Genomic DNA, 21,293 nt, shown 5'->3' on the forward strand with positions numbered 1-21,293 from the left:
TGTCTCTTTTTCACACCTTACCTTTCCTTATCTCCGTGTCTCCCTCTCCCCTGAGTCTGAAGAAGGGTCTCACCAGCAATGCCCACAACCTGAGAAGTGTTCACTGACTCCATAAATGAACTTAGTATGTGATGTGCATGAAACTATGTTTATTAGACGGCATCCATCCAATCTTATTCTCCAACTCTTAAGGAGTGAGGAAAGAGAATAAAAAGCAAACATCAGAAAGGTACTCGAAAGGGAGGAGCCAGCGCTGCCGTCGCAGCTGCGGCTTGCCTGCAGTCCGTTTGTCTTTTGTGTTTTTTGTTGTTTTTGTCTGAATTGTAGTTTAATTTGATGTAGTGTTGTATGTTATGTTATGTTTTGGGGGGGGGGGGAGGGAACGGGAACTGTAACTGTAACATTCTCTCTCCCGAACGGAGACGCGACCTTTGTTCTGTGTTGTGTCTCCGTTCCCGTTGCGGCCTACCACCATCGGCCATGCACCTGGGACCACCTGGGGCTCTGGTTCGCAGAGCCCACGGCCCGGACTCACCACCTGCGGCGCTGGCTGCCTGCGGATGCTGCGGGAGCGGCTGCAACTCGTCTCCGGAGGCTCCGGCGCGGGCCGCGTGGACGTCGGAAGCCCGCAGGCCCCTGGATGGGGGCCGACATCGGGAGCTCCGGCAGCGGCAGCGGCAGCGTGTTCGCTCGCCCCGAATCGCGGGGCTTGGGTCGGCCCGTCACGGACCTTTCACCGTCCGGCGCGGCCTGAAATAGGCCGTGGACTTTTCACCGTCCAGTGGCGGCTTCAATATTGGGAGCCCCGACCGCCCCGACGTGGCAACTCCAACAGCCTGACCGCGGGACAAGACGGCAGGGAGGAGAAAAAGACATTGTGGCCTTCCATCACAGTGAGGAGGGACTGGAGGAGACTCACTGTGATGGATGTTTCTTTTTGTTTGGTGTTAGTTGTGATTGTATGTGTTATTGCATTTTTATTGATTAATCTTATTGGTCTTATTGTTCAACTGCGGGTAATGTTTAATTTTACTACACATTTATGTGTATGTAACAAATAAACGACTATTGACTATTGATTGTCTCCAAGTTTACTCCTGGTTTCATCCTGCAGTGAATACAGAGGGAACAAACAGATTCCCTCCCCCATCACCGACATTTCCTTTGTTCTCTCCATTCCTGCCCCTCCCTGCAACTTAAAATGATGTTTGATTTTTTAGCTTTTCTCGGATCTATCGAGAGGTCAGCGATCTCGATTCTCTCCGCTGATTCCGAGTTTCCATTTTCAAATGTTCAGAACTTTGGCTTTTTCTCTTTTCACTTCACGTCCGGCGCAGCGGTAGAGTTGCTGCCTTTCTGCGCCAGAGACCCGTGTGCACGGGGGCGCCGTCTGTACGGAGTTTGTACGTTCTCCCCGTGACCTGCGTGGGTTTTCTGCGAGAACTCCGGTTTCACTCCCACACTCCAAAGCCGTGCGGGTTTGTAGGTTAATTTGCTTGGTGTAAATGTCAACAACTTGTCCCCTGGTGGAGGATAGTGTTAGTGGGCGGGGATCGCTAGGCGGCGCGGGCTCGGTGGGCCTGTTTCCACGCTGTATCTCTAAACTAGACCAAACTAAACAAGTCACGGGTTTTTGTTTTTTTAAATTACTGGTTACATCACTAACATCACTCGCTGAGGAATGCTTACTTTGATAAACCTCTCGTCCTCTCCTAATGGAATTCCATTTGTCTCTCATCTCGTTAACCCCTCTGGCTTCACTTTCTGCTTTTCCACATGCAAACCAACACTACATTACCCTCATCTTGTTTCCTCTTTGCTACCACATCCAAAAACGTAATTAAGTTAGTCAAACATGATTTGCTTTACACAAATCTTTGCTAGTATTTCTTTATTAGTCCATAGAATGGAGAAGTCTGAAGAAGGGTCTCGAACCGAAACGTCACCCATTCCCTCTCTCCTAGATGCTGCCTGACCCGCTGAGTTACTCCAGCATTTTTTTATACCTTCTTTATTAGTCCATGTTTGTTCAATTCATCTTGATCTCATAAGTGATAGGAGCAGAATTAGGCCATTCGGCCCATCATGTCTACTCCATCATTCATTCATGGCTGATCTATCTCTCCCTCTCAACCACATTCTCCTGCCTTCTCCCCATAACCCCTGACACACGCACTAATCAATAATCTATCTATCTCTGCCTTAAAAATATCCACTGACTTGGCCTCCACGGCCTACTGTGGCAAAGAATTCCACAGATTCACCACACCCTGACTGAAGAAATTCCTCCTCATTTCCTTCCTAAAGGAAGGACCTTTAATTCTGAGGCTGTGACCTCTAGTCCTGGACTCTCCCACTAGTGGAAACATCCTCTCCACATCCACTCTATCCAAGCCTTTCATCTTCGCACAGATCACAATTTCTGGCACCTTTTACCCCAGCAAAGTTAAAGCGTCTGGCCTGTGGTTTCTGGGTTTATCTTTACAATCTTCTGAAGTGTTGAATTCTCCGTTGCCAAACCAGAAGATTGTGAAATAATGGAGCGGGGCAAATTCATGTCTTTCAATAAATGGCAATAGATTTTATCACATGCCTTTCCCTCATTAGACCCCAATCATTGAATGACCTTTGATAACGAGCAAACATTAAAATGGTAAACGTCTCTCCATTAATGCCATTCATTGAATACTATTAATTCAATAGGCATTATTAGATTTTAATAACTAATCTAGATGCCATTTTTTAGACAGACATTAATATACCACATTCAATAAGTCACGTTAGTTTACAGCTTTCATTAAGACGGTCACGGTGGCGCAGCGGTAGAGTTGCCGCCTTACAGCGAATGCAGCGCCAGAGACCCGTAGTCGATCCTGACTACGGGAGCTGTCTGTACGGAGTTTGTACGTTCTCCCCGTGACCTGCGTGGGTTTTCTCCGAGATCTTCGGTTTCCTCCCACACTCCAAAGATGTACAGGTTTGTTGGTTAATTGGCTTGGTAAATGTTAAAATTGTCCCTAGTGGGTGTAGGATAGTGTTAATGTGCGGGGATCGCTGGTGGTCGCGGACCCGGTGGGCCGAAGGGCCCGTTTCACCGCTGTATCTTTTCGACAAGTGACAAATCGTCAATAATGTTTGTGGCAGCACATAGATAATACCATTATCATACATTCATGTGTTCAGTTGCATTTATTGAGATGTTTTCCGTAACAGATATAGGATAACACAGCATAACAGGCTAGGGACCTCTGGGCAAAGGAATGGGTGACGTTTCAGGTCGAGATCCTTGTTCAGACACAATAAGACTTGTCAAGTCACATTTAATTAGCCTATCAATAAAAATAATTTAATAGGCGTTGTGAAAATACTTATAACCACCCATCAACCCCTGCTGTCATTTGTTGGAATACAAGCTCTGGACCAAATCTATTAAAAATGTAACTTATACCGAGGTTGCAACAGTTCCCATGAGGACTACAATATTAACCAGCTGAAAAATGAATCACAGGATATTTGTGTGGCAGGATACTTTTACTCCTTCTGAAGAAGGGTCTCGACCTGAAACATCACCCATTCTTTCTCCCCAGATGCTTGCTGCCTGTCCCGCTGAGTTACTCCAGCATTACGGTGTAAACCAAATGCTGGAGTAACTCAGCGGGACAGGCAGCATCTTAGATTAGATTTTAGTCTAGATTAGAGATACAGCGTGGAAACAGGCCCTTTCGGCCCAACTGGTCCGCGCCGACCAGCGATCCCTGCCCTACACCCACTAGGGACCATTTTCTTTTACATTTACCAAGCCAATTAACCTTGTACATCTTTGGAGTGTGGGAGGAAACCGAAGATCTCGCAGAAAACCCGCGCAGGTCACGGGGAGAACGTACAAACTCCGTACAAACAGCACCCGTAGTCGGGATCGAACCTGGGTCTCCGGCGCTGCATTCATTGTAAGGCAGCAACTCTACCGCTGCGCCACCGTGCCACCCATTCCTTCGCTGGAGAGAAGGAATGGGTGACGTTCTGGGTCGAGACCCTTCTTCAGACTCTGTCCAGGGGCATTGACCCCCAGACTCAGAAAGAAGAATGTTCCTCATTTTTAGCAATATTCTAAATCTGAACATCAAAAACAAAACCCCCACCCAGAAACACTTTGATCGACACAAACAGCTGGAGTAACTCAGCGGGGCACGCAAGCAGCTCTCTCCATCATCGTCTACATCTCTCGTTTCCCTAACCAGTCTGAAGAAGGGTCTAGACCTGAAAAGTCACCAATTCCTTCCCTCCAGAGATGCTGCCCGTCCCGCTGAGTTACTCCAGCGTTTTGTGTCTCTCTTCGGTTTAAACCAGCATCTGCAGTTCCACCCAGAAACACTTTCACGTTTTACAGTAACAGCAGAGAGATAGATGGGTTTTTTACACAGCTATTTTTGCTCATTTTAGAAATGTCACATAAGCATTAAACGTCCAAGGAACTTTAGTGTATGGATTCTTATTTTATGGGTCCCCAAAGACATTTGGTCAAGGGTTATGGGGGAGGGGAGGCAGGAGAATGGGGTTGAGAGGGAAAAATAGATCAGCCATGATTATATCGGCATAGACTCGATGGGCTGAATGGCCTGATTCTGTTCATATGACTTACAGTATGAACTTGTATCAATACCCCAGACAGCAGCAGTGATGGCCGCATTTCACTTTCTGTGGATGCTTGAAAACTCTCGTCCAAAGTCTGCAAGTTCCATGGCTTGAAACCATTGATGATCTGCAAGGCATCTCCTCTTTCCTGCAGTGTTTTGCAGCTCAATGTAGACACAGCTGGTGCCCCATGTTTCTGTGTGTTTATTCTATAAGGGGAATTTACTTGGAACTTTATGCAAACATTTTTGCATACAGTTTGAACTTTTCAAACTCCCAAACCACCTTGGCTGTAAAATCAGGGTAGACTTGAATTTCTGATGGTGATTTTATTAGCCAAAACAGCATGGAACGCTATGTAACTATCCCTGTGCATTTATACCTCATTTATTGGCATCTCCATCCCAATTTCATACAACTTAGACAATGTTGCTGGTCTGAATCATTGTTTCATGCATTCAGAACTCGAAATGTACTGTTACTAGGGTTGCCAACTGTCCCGTATTAGCCGGGACATCCCGTATTTTGGGCTAAATTGATCTGTCCCGTACGGGACCGCCCTTGTCCCGTATTAGGCCCAGGGGGACACACTGTAGGCCCGGACGCTGTAGGCCCGCACACTGTAGGCCCGGACGTTTAGGCCCGGACGCTGTAGGCCCGGACGCTGCAGGCCCGGACGCTGTAGGCCCGGACAGTGTAGCAGGAAAAAATCTGTGTCTACCTTCTGGACAGTGTAGGTCCGGAGGCCCCAGTGCCGCCTAACGGAGGTTGCTTAGCAACCCGCCTCCCGGCCCAGGCGGCCACCATTGGTGGAGCGGCAGCACATGGCCGCTGGTTGGGTGAGGGCATGTGGGGCGGTGACGTCATCTTGTCCCGTATTTGGGAGTGAGATAGTTGCCAATGCTAACTAACAGATAAACTGCTTCACCCAGGCTTCAAGTGAAGCCTTTGTTCAAATAAAAGCTGGAAAAATGCCACTTGAAGAACCTCATGCGTAAACAGCGATTGAAGGACTCCACCCAGAACAAACCATCTCCTAAGATGGAGAGGCCCAGCAGGTCAATGTTTAAAAGACTAAAGCATTCGCAAACACTTTTAGGCAGGAATGCTGAATAAATGATGTCCAACCTCAAACCCCCACCACCACCAGGATCAGTGAAACTCGTCTTCTGCCAATTCACCTCATCCCAGATATTATCCAGTAAAAGCCGGGAGCAGTGAACAGGGCACAGGCGATGGTTGTAGTACTAAAGGCCTGCACTCCAGAATGAGCAGTGTTTCTAGTGAAGCCGTCCCAGTATAGTTACATCAATGTGGAAGGCTGCCCTAATTGGGGGCAGCATGGTGGTAGATGTGCAGCCTTACAGCGCTTGGAACGCCCGAGACCCAGGTTCGATCCCGACTACGGGTGCAGTCTGCATGGAGTTTGTACGTTCTCCCCGTGACCGGCGTGGGTTTTCTCCCGGTGCTCCGGTTTCCTCCCACACTCCAAAGACGTGCAGGTTTTTTTATAGGTTAATTGGCTTTAAGTTGAGGCTGGGACTGTCGCAACATTTAAACAGTTGGACAGGTACATGGATAGGGCAGGTTTGGAGGGATATGGACAAAACGGGGGCTGGTGGGACATGTTGGCCGGTGTGGGCAAGTTGGGCTGAAGGTCCTTTTTCCCTTAACGAAATAACGAAAGTTATTTTTATGCATTCGTTGTATGGCATATAATATATGCCATACAATGAACGCATAAAAATAACTTTCGTGTGTTTAAATTTATTTGCCAAGAATATGTACTTTTATTGCCTTTTTATGTAAAACGTACTAGTGTGGGGGGGGGGGGGGGGGGGGGGGGCTTTCGGTAAAGGTAGAGTTGCTAAAATAGAAAAATTATGTTGATTACCATAACTCGTATTCTCTTCCACAGCCAGTGGGATTTTGAAAGGCTTTGACCCACTGCTCAATCTAGTGTTGGATGGAACTACAGAGTATGTGAGAGGGAAGATAAGATTACTTATGTAGGTTATGTAGGTATGTAGGTTAATTGGCTGGGTAAATGTAAAAATTGTCCCTAGTGGGTGTAGGATAGTGTTAGTGTGCGGGGATCGCTGGGCGGCACGGACCCGGTGGGCCGAAGGGCCTGTTTCCGCCCTGTATCTCTAAACTAAGGGAAGGGCGAGGACGGTCGGCCTGTGGGAGTGCCACCGTCTGCAAGTTCTTTGCCAGGCCGTGAGCCATCCCAACTTGAAGCCGTATCGCCCACCGTCATTGTTGGAGTTTCCTACACACCAGCATCGTGGTTGTACCTCCACCATAGGTACTGCGGCAAATCAAGGACCTGGCTCACCACCACTTTGGCAAAGGCAACCAGGATCAGGAAGAGAACGTTGGGCTTGTCTGCAATGCCCACATCGTGGGCAATTCATAAACAATTCACAAAGACAAAGCAGGCATCACAATAATGTAAGGTAGACACAAAATGCTGGAGTAACTCAGCGGGCCAGACAGCATCTCTGGAAGGGTCTCGACCCGAAACGTCACCCATTCCTTCTCTCCAGAGATGCTGACTGACCCACTGAGACCCTGAAGGGTCTCGACCCAAAACGTCACCCGAAACGTCACCCATTCCTTCTCTCCAGAGATGCTGACTGACCCACTGAGACCCTGAAGGGTCTCGACCCAAAACGTCACCCGAAACGTCACCCATTCCTTCTCTCCAGAGATGCTGCCTGACCCGCTGAGTTACTCCAGCATTTTGTGTCCACCTTCGATATAAACCAGCACCTGCAGTTCTTTCCCACACATCCATCACAATAACATTAATCCAATATTCCAAAGCAATTACCCGACTTAACAAGCAGACGATGATCAGTGCAATGAAAATGTAAAATTATAATTAGAGTCACAGAGTGATACAGCGTGGAAACAGGCCCTTCGGCCCAACTTGCCCACAATGGCCAACATGTCCCAGCCACACTAGTCCCACCAGCCTGTGTTTGATCCATATCCCTCCAAACATGTCCTATCCATGTACCTGTCTAACTGCTTCTTAAATGTCGGGATAGTCCCAGCCTCAACTACCTCCTCGGGCAGCTCGTTCCATGCACCCACCACCCTTTGTGTGAAAACGTTACCCCTCCGTTTCCTATTAAATCTTTTCCCCTTCACCTTGAACCTATGTCCTCACTTGCTCAAATTAGCCACTGGACTAACGTCAACCCATAACTCAGAATCAGCGTGATCAGGTCTCACGCGGCCGTTTCTTGATTAGTGCGGGTGTCAGGGGTTATGGGGAGAAGGCAGGAGAATGGGGTTAGGAGGGAAAGATAGATCGGCTACCATTGAACGGCAGAATAGACATGATGGGCTGAATGGCCTAATTCTGCTCCTGTCACCGATGACTTTAATAGGAAAACATTTACTGTCCCATCTAGTTTTCAGGCTGGTTTTCTGCAGGAGAACAGGTGGCACAGCGGTAGAGTTGCTGCCTTACAGCGAATGCAGCCCTGGAGACCCGGGTTCCATCCCGACTACGGGCGCCGTCTGTACGGAGTTTGTACGTTCTCCCCGTGACCTGCGTGGGTTTTCTCCGAGATCTTCGGTTTCCTCCCGCACTCCAAAGACGTAGAGGTTTGTAGGTTTAATTGGCTGGGTATAAATGTAAAAGATTGTCCCTAGTGGGTGTAGGATAGTGTTAGTGTGCGGGGATCGCTGGGCAGCACGGACCCGGTGGGCCGAAGGGCCTGTTTCCGCTCTGTGTCTCTAAAACTAAACTAAACTAAAGGTTGTTCTTCGCAGGCAGTTGTGGGCACGTGAACCCTCCCTCTCAGTTGGCTTGACACGAGATTAGATAGAGCCTGGTTCCATCACACTGACTGGCAGACTGCCAGGGATTTGTGTAGCCAATTCTCAGCCTGAAGCTGCAAGAACTCTTTCTAATGAGACCAGACGGCACATTCCCAGCATTTTTCTGGTTACGAGTCAACCTCATTCCTTTGCTATCAAGCCACTTCACTTCTGGATGATAGCCAAGTATTCTGGTACAAACTGGAATGAATGAAAACCCGCCACACCACCTAATCCACGACTACGTGCAGACCAGCTCAGTAAATCTCCTGACGGTACCAAAATGTTGGGGTCACTCGGCGGGACAGGCACCTTCTCTGGAGAGAAGGAACGGGCCACGTTTCGGGTCAAGACCCTTCTTCAGACTGAGAGCCAGGGGAGAGGGAGGCACAGAGATAAGGAAGGGGAAGGTATCAAAATGAGACACCCATCTTCCGAAACGTCACCCATTCCAGTCTCTCCAGAGATGCTGCCTGTCCCGCTGAGTTGCTCTGGCATTTTGTGTCTATAACATCAGCCGTGTTGTTTCTCGTGTTGCACAGATTTACATTGAACAATGAATGAAATAATGCAGCGATGATTTAAAATTAACGATGTATTGTAATAAGTGTTTAGCATTAAATGCTTAAAAGGAAAATGAAATCACAAACCTTTAATTCAAAGAGCATTTAGAGGACAATACTCCAAATTATTTTTTTAAAGTTCAGTGCTTCATGTCTAATGCACAGGACATTTCTCCACATTGTCAGACAGTGTTATTAACCCTAACCCTAATACAACAGACAATAGACAATAGGTGCAGGAGGAGGCCATTCGGCCCTTCGAGCCAGCACCGCCATTCAATGTGATCATGGCTGATCATTCTCAATCAGTACCCCGTTCCTGCCTTCTCCCCATACCCCCTGACTCCGCTATCCTTAAGAGCTCTATCCAGCTCTCTCTTGAATGCATTCAGAGAATTGGCCTCCACTGCCTTCTGAGGCAGAGAATTCCACAGATTCACAACTCTCTGACTGAAAAAGTTTTTCCACATCTCAGTTCTAAATGGCCTACCCCTTATTCTTAAACTGTGGCCCTTTGTTCTGGACTCCCCCAACATTGGGAACATGTTTCCTGCCTCTAACATGTCCAACCCCTTAATAATCTTATACGTTTCGATAAGATCTCCTCTCATCCTTCTAAATTCCAGTGTATACAAGCCTAGTCGCTCCAGTCTTTCAACATATGACAGTCCCGCCATTCCGGGAATTAACCTAGTAAGCCTACGCTGCACGCCCTCAATAGCAAGAATATCCTTCCTCAATTTTTTTAAAAGTTCTGTGCTTCATGTCTCATGCACAGGACATTTCTCCACATTGTCAGACAGTGTTATTAACCCTAACCCTATTGCAGATGGGGAGAAGTCCATGATTTATGTTCAGACTAATGATCCTGTAGAGGTGTCCAAAGTAACGGCCTCTGGACTGTCTCAATCTATTACACCATGACTGAACCATTCCCACCGAGAACGGATTAAGACCCAGAGTATTCGTTTATAGTTCAGAGGTACAGCGTGGAAACAAGTCTAGTTTAGTTTGGAGACACAGCGCGGAAACAGGCCCTTCGGCCCAGCGAGTCTGCGCCAACCAGCACATTAACACCATCCTACACCCACTAGGGACAATGTTTATGTTTACCAAGCCAATTAACCTACAAACCAGCACGGCACGGTGGCGCAGCGGTAGAGTTGCTGCCTTACAGCGAATGCAGCGCCGGAGACACAGGTTCGATCCTGACTACGGGTGTTGTTTGTACGGAGTTTGTACGTTCTCCCCATGACCTGCGTGGGTTTTCTCTGAGATCTTCGGTTTCCTCCCACACTCCAAAGACGTACAGGTTTGTAGGTTAATTGACTGGGTAAATGTAAAAAAAATTGTCCCTAGTGTGTGTAGGATAGAGTTAATGTGCGGGGATCGCTGGGCGGCGCGGACTCGGTGGGCCGAAGGGCCTGTTTCCGCGCTGTATCTCTAAAAAAACCCAAAAAAAGCACGTCTTTGGAGCGCGGGAGGAAACCGAAGATCTCGGAGAAAGCCCACGCAGATCACGGGGGGAACGTGCAAACTCCGTACAGACAGCACCCGCAGTCGGGATCCAACCTGGGTCTCCGGCGCGGCAATGGATTTCCTTGCAAATTGTTAATTAACTGTGGGAACCTAATGAAGCGGTCAAACAATATAATGAGACAACAGTCGTGATTGAAAGCATCCCCAGAGTAACAATGGAAGAGTTCGTCAAATGGGAACATCATCAACCTACGAAACAACCTCGTGCTGACATTCTCAACTGGTTTGGAGTATTAAAAATGAATATATAAATGAGATAAGAGACCTGAAACGAATAAATAATTATGCGGTAGACAAGAATGGGCCATGTTAAAATAAATTGGAAAAAGTGGACTGTGTGACTGAAGGAACGGGAACATGTTTAACTATTCATTCTGCAGATGCCTGAAGGGGTGGGTAGCGAATATTCTTGAAATTGTTGAGTGTTGCAAGCTGGAGCAAGCCGAAAGTCTTTTGTAAAGTGTCTTTTATTCAAAGCAACACAGGACAAAAGGGGGTGCAATTGGTGTGGGGGACGAGATGGGCAGTGTCATCCCAGGAGGGAGTTTGACCAGGGACCGCGTCTCATGGGGGAGGCTGGGCAGAGAGGAGGGTTGCCAACTTCCTCACCTCCAAATAAGGGACAATGGGTGACGTCACCGCCCACGTGACCTCACCCAGGGGATGGACTTCAAAAGCACAGCGGCAACAGTGCCCGGGGCTGGACGTGCAGAGAAGGCTTTAGGAAACAGAATCTGAGCAACAATAAAGAAAGAGGGGCTTGGAAAAGGGATCCGACACAGGCAACAGGCCAAGGAAACAGAAACTGGGCACCAAAACACAGAGCCTCGGGAACAGAGTGTCCCCTTTAACACACAGAGCTGGATACTAGACCAACCTTCCACACAGAAGAACAAGCCTGGGAAACCGACACTGGGCTCCAGCACACAGGGAGAGAGCCAAAGCTGGGAAAGCAGGGTCCCATGAACAGGCCTGAGCTAACACAGAATCCCAGGAGAGGGGTTGAGCTGGAAGACAGAATGAGTAGTATTGTGTGCAGTTTTGGTCTCCCAACTCGAGGAAGGACGTCCTTGCTATTGAGGCAGTGCAGCGTAGGTTCACCAGGTTAATCCCCGGGATGGCGGGACTCAATAGTAGTCAATAGTCAATTTATTTGTCACATACACATAAATGTGCAGTCTGTCGTATGAGGAAAGATTGGAAAGACTGGGCTTGTATTCACTGGAGTTTAGAAGGATGAGAGGGGATCTTATAGAGACGTATACAATTATAAAAGGACTGGGCAAGCTAGATGCAGGAAAAAATATTCGCAATGTTGGGGGGTGTCCAGAACCAGGGGGACACACAGTCTAAGAATAAAACTGAGGTGAGAAAAGACCTTTTCACCCAGAGAGTTGTGAATTTGTGGAATTCTCTGCCACAGAGGGCAGTGGAGGCCAATTCACTGGATGAATTTAAGAGAGAGTTAGATAGAGCTCATGGGGCTAGCGGAATCAAAGGATATGGGGAGAAGGCAGGCACGGGTTACTGATTGTGGATGATCAGCCATGATCACAATGAATGGCGGCGCTGGCTCGTAGGGCCAAATGGCCTCCTCCTGCACCTATTTTCTATGTTTCTATATATTTGTTCTGAGGAGGGAATAACCAGCAAGACTGGGTCCCAGAACAGGGGCTGAGCTATTTAAACAGGATCCTAAGAGAGGAGCTGAGCTGGCTGACTGAGCAATAAGGTCCTAAGGTCATAAGTGATAGGAGTAGAATTAGGCCATTCGGCCCATCAAGTCTACTCCGCCATTCAATCATGGCTGATCTATCTCTCCTTCCTAACCCCATTCTCCTGCCTTCTCCCCATAACCCCTGACACCCGCACTAATCAAGAATCCATCTAAGGTCGACACAAAATGCTGGAGTAACTCAGCGGGTCAGGCACCATCTCCGGAGAGAAGGAATGGGTGACGTTTCGGGTCGAGACCTCCTCTGCCTTAAAAATATCCACTGACTTGGCCTGCACAGTCTTCCGTGGCAGAGAATGCCACAGGTTCACCACCCTCTGACTAAAGACATTTCTCCTCATCCATCTCCTTCCTGAAAGAACGCCCCTTAATTCTGAGGCTGTGCCCTCTGGTCCTAGACTAGCTCCCACTGGTGTAAACATCCTCTCCACATCCACTCCATCCAAGCCTTTGCACTATTCTGTACGTTTCAATGGGAAACAGAGTCTGAGGAGAGAATAGCTGGGCGAGAAGGCAGCACCGCAAGAGGATGAGCTCGACTGAGCGAGAGCAATGCGTGAGACTGGACCGCTTGACATTACGGATTACATATTGCAATAATATGGCGTATTGCACACAAATGCAGTTCTCGATTGTGGCCGCCCAGCTGGAGGTGCTTTACACTTCATGTCCAAGGGGTTACTGATGCTCCCATTTTGTTTTCTCTGCAGGCTTTGCTTTATCGCGATGAAGACTCACTATCAAAGTGCTCTATTTGCCAATGGAATGTTCTATCTAGAGCTCTTTTAAATTCATCCAGTGAATTGCCCTCCACTGCCTTCTGTGGCAGAGAATTCCACAAATTCACAACTCTCTGGGTGAAAAGGTTTTTTCTCATCTCAGTTTGAAAGCCAATGGAATGTTGGCCTTCATAACAAGAGGAGTTGAGTATAGGAGCAAAGAGGTCCTTCTGCAGTTGTACAGGGCCCTAGTGAGACCGCACCTGGAGTACTGTGTGCAGTTTTGGTCTCAAAATTTAAGGAAGGATATTCTTCCTATTGAGGGCGTTTACTAGGTTAATTCCCAGAATGGCGGGACTGGAGCGGCTAGGCTTGTATACACTGAAATATAGAAGGATGAGAGGGGATCTTATCGAAACACATAAGATTATTAAGGGGTTAGACACGTTAGAGGCAGGAAACATGTTCCCAATGTTGGGGGAGTCCAGAACCAGGGGCCACAGTTTAAGAATAAGGGGTAGGCCATTTAGAACGGAGATGAGGAAAAACTTTTTCAGGCAGAGAGTTGTAAATCTGTGGAATTCTCTGCCTCAGAAGGCAGTGGAGGTCAAGTCTCTGAATGCATTCAAGAGAGAACTAGATAGAGCTCTTAAGGATAACGGAGTCAGTGGGTATGGGGAGAAGGCAGGAACGGGGTACTGATTGGTAATGATCAGCCATGATCACATTGAGTGGTGATGCTGGCTCGAAGGGCCAAATGGCCTCCTCCTGCACCTATTGTCTATTGTCTATTTGTTATCCGTGATCTCAACACTATGTACGGATGCTGACTGGTCGGTTTGGAGGATATTGCAGAGACATTGGTGGTATCTTTTCCATTAGTTCAGTTTAGTTTAGAGATACAGCGCGGAAACAGGCCCCTTCGGCCCACCGGGTCCGCGCCGACCAGCGATCCCCGCACACTAACACCATCCTCCACCCACTAGGGACAGCTTTTACATTTACTAAGCCAGTTAACCTACAAACCTTGTACGTCTTTGGAGTGCGGGAGGAAACCAAAGATCTCGGAGAAAACCCACGCAGGTCACGGGGAGGACGTACAAACTCCGTACAGACAATCACTCGCGGTCGGGATCGAACCCAGGTCTCCGGCACTGCAAGCGCTGAAAGGCAGCAACTCTACCGCTGCGCCACCGTGCCGTAGGAACAGAAGGAAGGCAGCACCTTGCAGTTTATCCACTTGTCCACTATCAGCCACTCTCACATCCATCTGCACAACTCCACGGTTCCCACAATGGCCTCATCAGCCACCTCAGGACCCACAAAATCACGTGGAAACGAGTCATGCTGCTTCCAAACACACTCAATGGTCTTTATACGCTCCAACCTGTCCTGTGACTGTCCTGAAAATGTACATTCATTCCTTTTTCTTCATGCTTCGTCTACACAATGCCAATCCCCACTCTGTGCCAACCTCCATGTACATATATCGCTATCTTACTGCGGGAATTAAACCTGAGCTCAATCATGGGACTCGGTGTACAAAGGAAAAGATTCAAGGATGTGCACAAGATCTCCTTGAAGAAATGCACTGACTCCAGAAGCCTCCCGCCTCATGACTGCTCAAAGTGACGACAGACACGAAATGCTGGAGTAACTCAGTGGGACAGGCAGCCTCTCTGGAGGTTTCGCGCTGAGTCGCTGCAGCTTTTTGCGTGCAGCGTCTCTGGGATGGGAAGGAACCGGCGGCATTTCAGGGACGAGACCCTCCTTCGGACCTCCACGTGAAGGAGCAGCGTTTCAGGATTGTGTTGAGAATGGTATGTTGGCATTCATAGCGAGGGGATTTGAGTATAGGAGCAGGGAGGTTCTGCTGCAGTTGTACAGGGCATTGGTGAGACCACACCTGGACTATTGCGTACAGTTCCTAATCTGAGGAAAGACATTCTTGCCATAGAGGGAGTACAGAGAAGGTTCACCAGATTGATCCCTGGGATGGCAGGACTTTCATATGAAGAAAGACTGGATAGACTCGGCTTGTACTCGCTGGAATTTAGAAGATTGAGGGGGGATCTTATAGAAACTTACAAAATTCTTAAGGGGTTGGACAGGCTAGATGCAGGAAGATTGTTCCCGATGTTGGGGAAGTCCAGAACAAGGGGTCACAGTTTAAGGATAAGGGGGAAGTCTTTTAGGACCGAGATGTGAACGGTTTTTTTCACACAGAGAGTGGTGAATCTGTGGAATTCTCTGCCACAGAAGGTAGTTGAGGCCAGGTCATTGGCTATATTTAAGAGGGAGTTAGATGTGGCCCTTGTGGCTAAAGGGATCAGGGGGTATGGAGAGAAGGCAGGTACAGGATACTGAGTTGGATGATCATATTGAATGGCGGTGCAGGCTCGAAGGGCCGAATGGCCTACTCCTGCACCTATTTTCTATGTAACTCGAGGGACATTCATCAGGAGCAGGGGAGACGCGCTGCACCAGTGGCCCAGGAGGTGCTCCAATTCTGGCCATTTAATTCGCCAGATTGTCATACAAAGCCTCAAACAGGTTCCTTAAAATGCACAAGAAAAGCAGTCGGTGCCTTACCTCGTTCACACTGAGGCCCAGTGAACCCATACACGCACGCACAGCGACTCGGCCCAATGCAGCGGCCTCCGTTCTGGCAGCCATTTTTACACACGGCTAATAAAGAAAAGAGAGAACATATGGTCACAAGGTCATAGGTGATAGCAGCAGAATTACCCCATTCGGCCCATCAAGTCTACTCCGCCAATTAATCATGGCTGATCTATCTCTCCCTCCTAACCCCATTCTCCTGCCTTCTCCCCGTCACCCCTGACACCTGCACTAATCAAAAATCTATCTATCTCTGCCTTAAAAATACCCACTGACTTGGCCTCCACAGCCTTCTGTGGCAAAAGAATCCCACAGATTCACCACCCTCTGAAGAGACTGAAGAAATTCCCTCTCGTCTCCTTCCTAAAGAAAGGTCCTTTAATTCTGAGGCTGTGACCTCTAGTCCTGGACTCTCCCACGGGTAGAAACATCCTCTCCACATCCACTCTATCCAAACCTTTCATTATTCGGTAAGTTTAATGAGGTCCCCCCCCCCCCCCCCCCCTCATTCTTCTGAACTCCAGCAACTCTAGGCCCAGTGTCATCAAACGCTCACCATATGTTAACCCACTCATTCATGGTATCATTCTTGCAAACCTCCTCATATCCCTTGATTCCGTTAGCCCTAAGAGCTAAATCTAACTCTCTCTTAAAAACATCCAGCGAATTGGCCTCCACTGCCTTCTGTGGCCTTCTCCGTACAGACAGCGCCCGTAGTCGGGATGGAACCCGGGTCTTTGGCGCTGTGAGGAGGCAACTCTACCCGCTGCGCCACCGTGCAGGAAGTGCAATGTAACTGCCGCCAACCTCATCACTGTTTCAAAAACAAGCGGTGGAGATGGCTCACTCCAGGACAGTTCCGATCCCATTATATGCTGCGGATAACTCCTGTCCTCTTGCCAGGTTATTAATAAATACAATATGATTTGTAGCTCTGCATTTTCCAGTTGCCCAGCCACTGATCCACTTCTCTCTCTCTTTCCCTCCCTCCCTCCCTCCCTCCCTCCCTCCCTCCCTCCCTCCCTCCCTCCCTCCCTCCCTCCCTCCCTCCCTCCCTCCCTCCCTCCCTCCCCCTCTCTCTCTCTTTCTCTCCCCCCCCTCTCTCTCTCCCCCCCCCCCCCGTGGGTGCATGTTGATTCCCTCTCCACCCCCCGTGTGGAGCTTGCTGATGATACTCACGTTGCCCGCAGTGTGTCCCAGTGAATCCCTTCTGGCAAACGCAGCTGTCGTCAGCACAAGAGCCGCCGTTCATGCATCTGACGTTGCACTGTTGAACTGCAAGGGGGGACAGACATAGTCAGACGTCTCCGCACCTGCAGAGCCACCAAAACCAACCGCGTGTGGCTTCATCGCCGGCGGAGTTTGTTACAGCCGCAGCTGCCACCACTTACCTGCAGGCCCTTCGGCCCAACTTGCCCACACCGGCCCACTCGCCCCACCTGCGCACGCTTGCTCCACATCCCTCCATAAACCTGTCCTATCCATCCCCAGCCGGCTGCCTGCCCCTTTTCCCAGGGTTACGTCCGTCCGCGCCCGGGTGTGGTTGGAGAGGGACCACGCGCTGTCCACGGGCGCCCGGGGGGATTTCCGGGACCGCTGGGCACCGCGGTGGGGGGGGGGGGGGGGGAATGCATCCTTGACAAGGAGTGTAAGATAGAGTTGTATAATAAGAAAATAACTGCAGATGCTGGTACAAATCGAAGGTATTTATTCACAAAATGCTGATGAATAAAAAACAACAGCCTGTCCTACCCATGTACCTGTCTAAGGTCTCGACCCGAAACGTCACCCATTCCCTCTCTCCAGAGATGCTGCCTGTCCCGCTGAGTTACTCCAGCGTTTTTTGTCTGTCTTCGATTTGAACCGGCATCTGCAGTTCCTTCCTACACATTTCACTGCTCCCAAAGTGTTGGGATAGTCCCTGCCTCAACCGCCTCCTCTGGCAGCTTGCTCCATAACGTCACGTTCATAGACGGCTCGGTACCGACAGCGTGGATGCTGTCAGTCACGGTGAACATCACATTCACTTTATTCCTGGCATTTCCCACTCCACGATCAGCATTCGCAACAGGTGAGGGCGGCCATGGTGGCGCAGCGGTAGAGTTGCCGCCTTACAGCGAATGCAGCGCCGGAGACCCGGGTTCGGTCCTGACTACGGGCGCCGTCTGTACGGAGTTTGTACGTTCTCCCCGTGGCCTGCGTGGGAGATCTTCGGTTTCCTCCCACACTCCAAAGACGCACAGGTTTGTAGGCTAATTGGCTTGGTAAATGTAAAAAAAAACATTGGGCCTAGTGGGTGTAGGATAGTGTTAATGTGTGCGGGGATCGCTGGTCGGTGCAGACCCGCTGGGCCGATGGGCTTGTTTCCGCGCTGTATCTCTAAACTAAACCACTCCGCCTGCACATCTGCTGTTAACATGCTGATTACCTCACTTAGCCCTGACTGCCACATCTATCTCATTGTACGCTGGAAACTCGACATTCATAATCGTCTCGTTGTTCCTGACATGCACGCATTCCGGCCCACAGCCTGGTTTGATGCCAAATGTCTCGTTGCTGTTATCTCATTTATGGCTGACTCTGATAACAGACTGTGCAGGAAGGAACTGCAGATGCTGGTTTAAACCGAAGATAAGACACAAGAATGCTGGGGTAACTCAGCAGAACAGGCAGCATCTCTGGAGAGAAGGAATGGGTGACGTTTCGGGTCGAGACCCTTCATGGCACCCGTGACTTTCAGTCTGAAGAAGGGTCTCGACCCGAAACGTCTCAACCCAAGATGCTGCCAGTTACTCCAGCTTTTTGTGTCTATCTGACTCTGATAGACTGTTCCTAACCGTCTCACTCGAGCCTGACATTGTAACTATGCTGAAGTAACTCAGCTGGACAGGCAGCCTCCCTGGAGAGAAGGAATGGGTGACGTTTTTGAGTCGTGACCTTTCTTCAGACTGTACGTTTCGGGTCGAGACCGATGCTGCCTGTCCCAGAGTTACTCCAGTTTTTTTTGTGTCTATCTTCGGTTTAAACCAGCATCTGCAGTTCCTTCCTACAGAGCAATACAGCGCTTGGCTTCACATATACAACTTAGGATGGAAACAAAAAGATGGGAGTAACTCAGCGGGACAGGCAGCATCTCTGGAGAGAAGGAATGGGTGACGTTTCGGGTCGAGACCCTTCTTTAGACTGAACCAGACTTAAACCAGCATCTGTTTCCTACAACTTAGGATAGGATCTGTCCCTTATCAGTGGCATACGACAGGGTGAGAAAGCAGCCCCTAGCGACACACACACACGCACACACACGAGGAAATAAGCTGTCACTGGTCAGGCACATTTAACAGAGGAGAGAACTAGCCTCTGGTCATCCACATTCAAGAGAGGGGTGTCGATGACCCAGGTCACTCAATGGGAGGAAAGCAGAAACTGGCATCCACGCATATGCCCGACCTTCCGGCCCACAGCCTGGCTTGATGCCAAATGTCTCGTTGCTGTTATCTCATCTATGGCTGACTCTGATAACGGATTGTGTAGGAAGGAACTGCAGATGCTGATTTAAACCGAAGATAAGACACAACAAAGCTGGGTTAACTCAGCGGGACAGGCCGCATCTCTGGAGAGAAGGAATGGGTGACGCCAGAAATGGAGGTATTTGTGCCATGTGGTATATTCATTATCTTGAAGTCTCGTGAACATGTGTGAGTATGCACATTTGTAAAATAAAGACCCACACTGGCAGCGTGTACTGCAAACCCGTGCTTGGTTTTCCATCTACCTGCCACTGCCATAATATCTGACATTCTCGGCCATCCTTTAGTCGTGACAACCAACAGTGGGTAGAAGTTGGCCCTGGTTCCACACATGTCCCAGAGGCAGGACACTCAGCAGTAATGGGGGTGAGAGACTGGACTCTCCCTGTCCACTTAACGTTCCCTGTCCATTTACATCCGACAAGGGCATGAAGTAAGAATATTGGTTTCTCTAACTTCAAGTAACCCCAGCAAGCCCTCACTCTCCACCCCTCCCCAAGTCACGCCAGCTTCTCGTTTCCACCCTACAAACAGCTAACAATGGCCTGTCTCCTTTATCATCGTTACTTCTTTGCATATCTTTCATTCATTGTTCTATATCTCCCTCTTCATCACCATCTACAACTCTCATTTTCCTCTCCCCTGACTCTCAGTCCGAAGAGGGGGTCTCGACGTGAAACGTCACCCATTCCTTCTCTCCAGAGATGCTGTCTGTCCCACTGAGTTACTCCAGCATTTTGCCCCTATCTTTGGTTTGAACCAGCGTTTGCAGTTCCTTCCTACACTAATCCCTGTGTTATTCTATGCCCCGTGGGTTTAGAAACCAAATCCTGGATTTGACTGGTTTTTAAATGATGTCTTCTGGCTGGCTTCAGTGATTAGAAAATGGCCTTTTTCCTTTATCATCGTTTATTTTTTGCGTATCTTTCATTCATTGTTCTTTATCTCTCCACATCGTTGTTTATATCTCTCGTTTCCATAATCCCTAACTAGTCCGAAGAAGGGTCTCGACCCGAAACGTCACCCATTCCTTCTCTCCAGAGATGCTGCCTGTCCCGGTGAGTTACTGCAGCTTTTTATGTCTATTTTCAAAGTCGTATTGTTGAGTCTATCGTCTGTACTCGGTCTCATCTTACAAACAGTTAACAATAGACAATAGGTGCAGGAGGAGGCCATACGGCCCTTCGAGCCAGCACCACCATTCAATGTGATCATGGCTGATCATTCTCAATCAGTACCCCGTTCCTGCCTTCTCCCCATACCCACTGACTCCGCTATCCTTAAGAGCTTAACAATGGCCTGTTTCCTTTATCGTTGTTACTTTTTTTCATATCTTTCATTCATTTGTTCTATATCGTATGGCCTCCCCGGCTGTATCCCTTGTTTCCCTCTCCCCTGACTCTCAGGCGGACGAAGGGTCTCGACCCAAAACGTCACCCATTCCTTCTCTCCAGAGATGCTGCCTGTCCCGCTGAGTTACTCCAGCTTTTTGTGTCTATCTGCAGTTTCATTCTACACAAGTAGTCCCTCGTCGTTGAGATAAAGTGAGTTGACCTCTTTTCACTGAAATACAACAGAGAAGAGAGGCAGCCTCTGATAACACACGTAAAAACGGGAGAAATGTGTGGGAATTTCCTTCAATGGTGATCCTCTGCCAATCTCTTCTCACTCTCGATTAAACCTGAAAGGTCCAGGAAATCCAATTCACGTTTGTCTCTTTAAAAACAGATCAATTATCTGTCAGTTAGCCTCATTAACCTAAATGGAACCACCTGGAGGTGCTTCTTAACAGCAGTCTTGTTTCTCCATGGAGCTGGAGTTGGAAATTCCCAAATAGTGAAAGGCTTTGAAAGAGTGGATGTGGGGAGGATGTTTCCACTGGTGGGAGAGTCTAGGACCAGAGGTCACAGCCTCAGAATTAAAGGGCGTTGCTTTAGGAAGGAGATGAGGAGGAATTTCTTTAGGGGGCGGTGAACCTATGGGATTCTTTGCCACAGAAGGCCGTGGGGGCCAAGTCAGTGGATATTTTTACGGCAGAGATAGATAGACTCTTGATTGGAATGGCGATCACGGTGTTATGGGGAGAGGGCAGGAGAATGGGGTTAGGAGGGAGAGATAG

General features: G+C 48.8%; 1 protein-coding gene across 1 annotated transcript in view; it reads right to left on the reverse strand.

The window, feature by feature from the left end:
- fbn3 (fibrillin 3) overlaps positions 1-21,293 on the reverse strand; it is a 206,225-nt gene that overhangs the window by 160,742 nt on the left and 24,190 nt on the right. The window contains exons 4-5 of the mRNA XM_078424021.1: positions 16,827-16,922; positions 15,618-15,713 (exon numbers count right to left, since the gene is read on the reverse strand). Coding sequence (XP_078280147.1) covers positions 15,618-15,713; positions 16,827-16,922 — 192 coding nt within the window. The remainder of the gene's footprint in view (positions 1-15,617; positions 15,714-16,826; positions 16,923-21,293) is intronic.

The sequence above is a fragment of the Rhinoraja longicauda genome, chromosome 28, assembly GCF_053455715.1.
Source record: "Rhinoraja longicauda isolate Sanriku21f chromosome 28, sRhiLon1.1, whole genome shotgun sequence".
Taxonomy (NCBI): domain Eukaryota; kingdom Metazoa; phylum Chordata; class Chondrichthyes; order Rajiformes; family Arhynchobatidae; genus Rhinoraja; species Rhinoraja longicauda.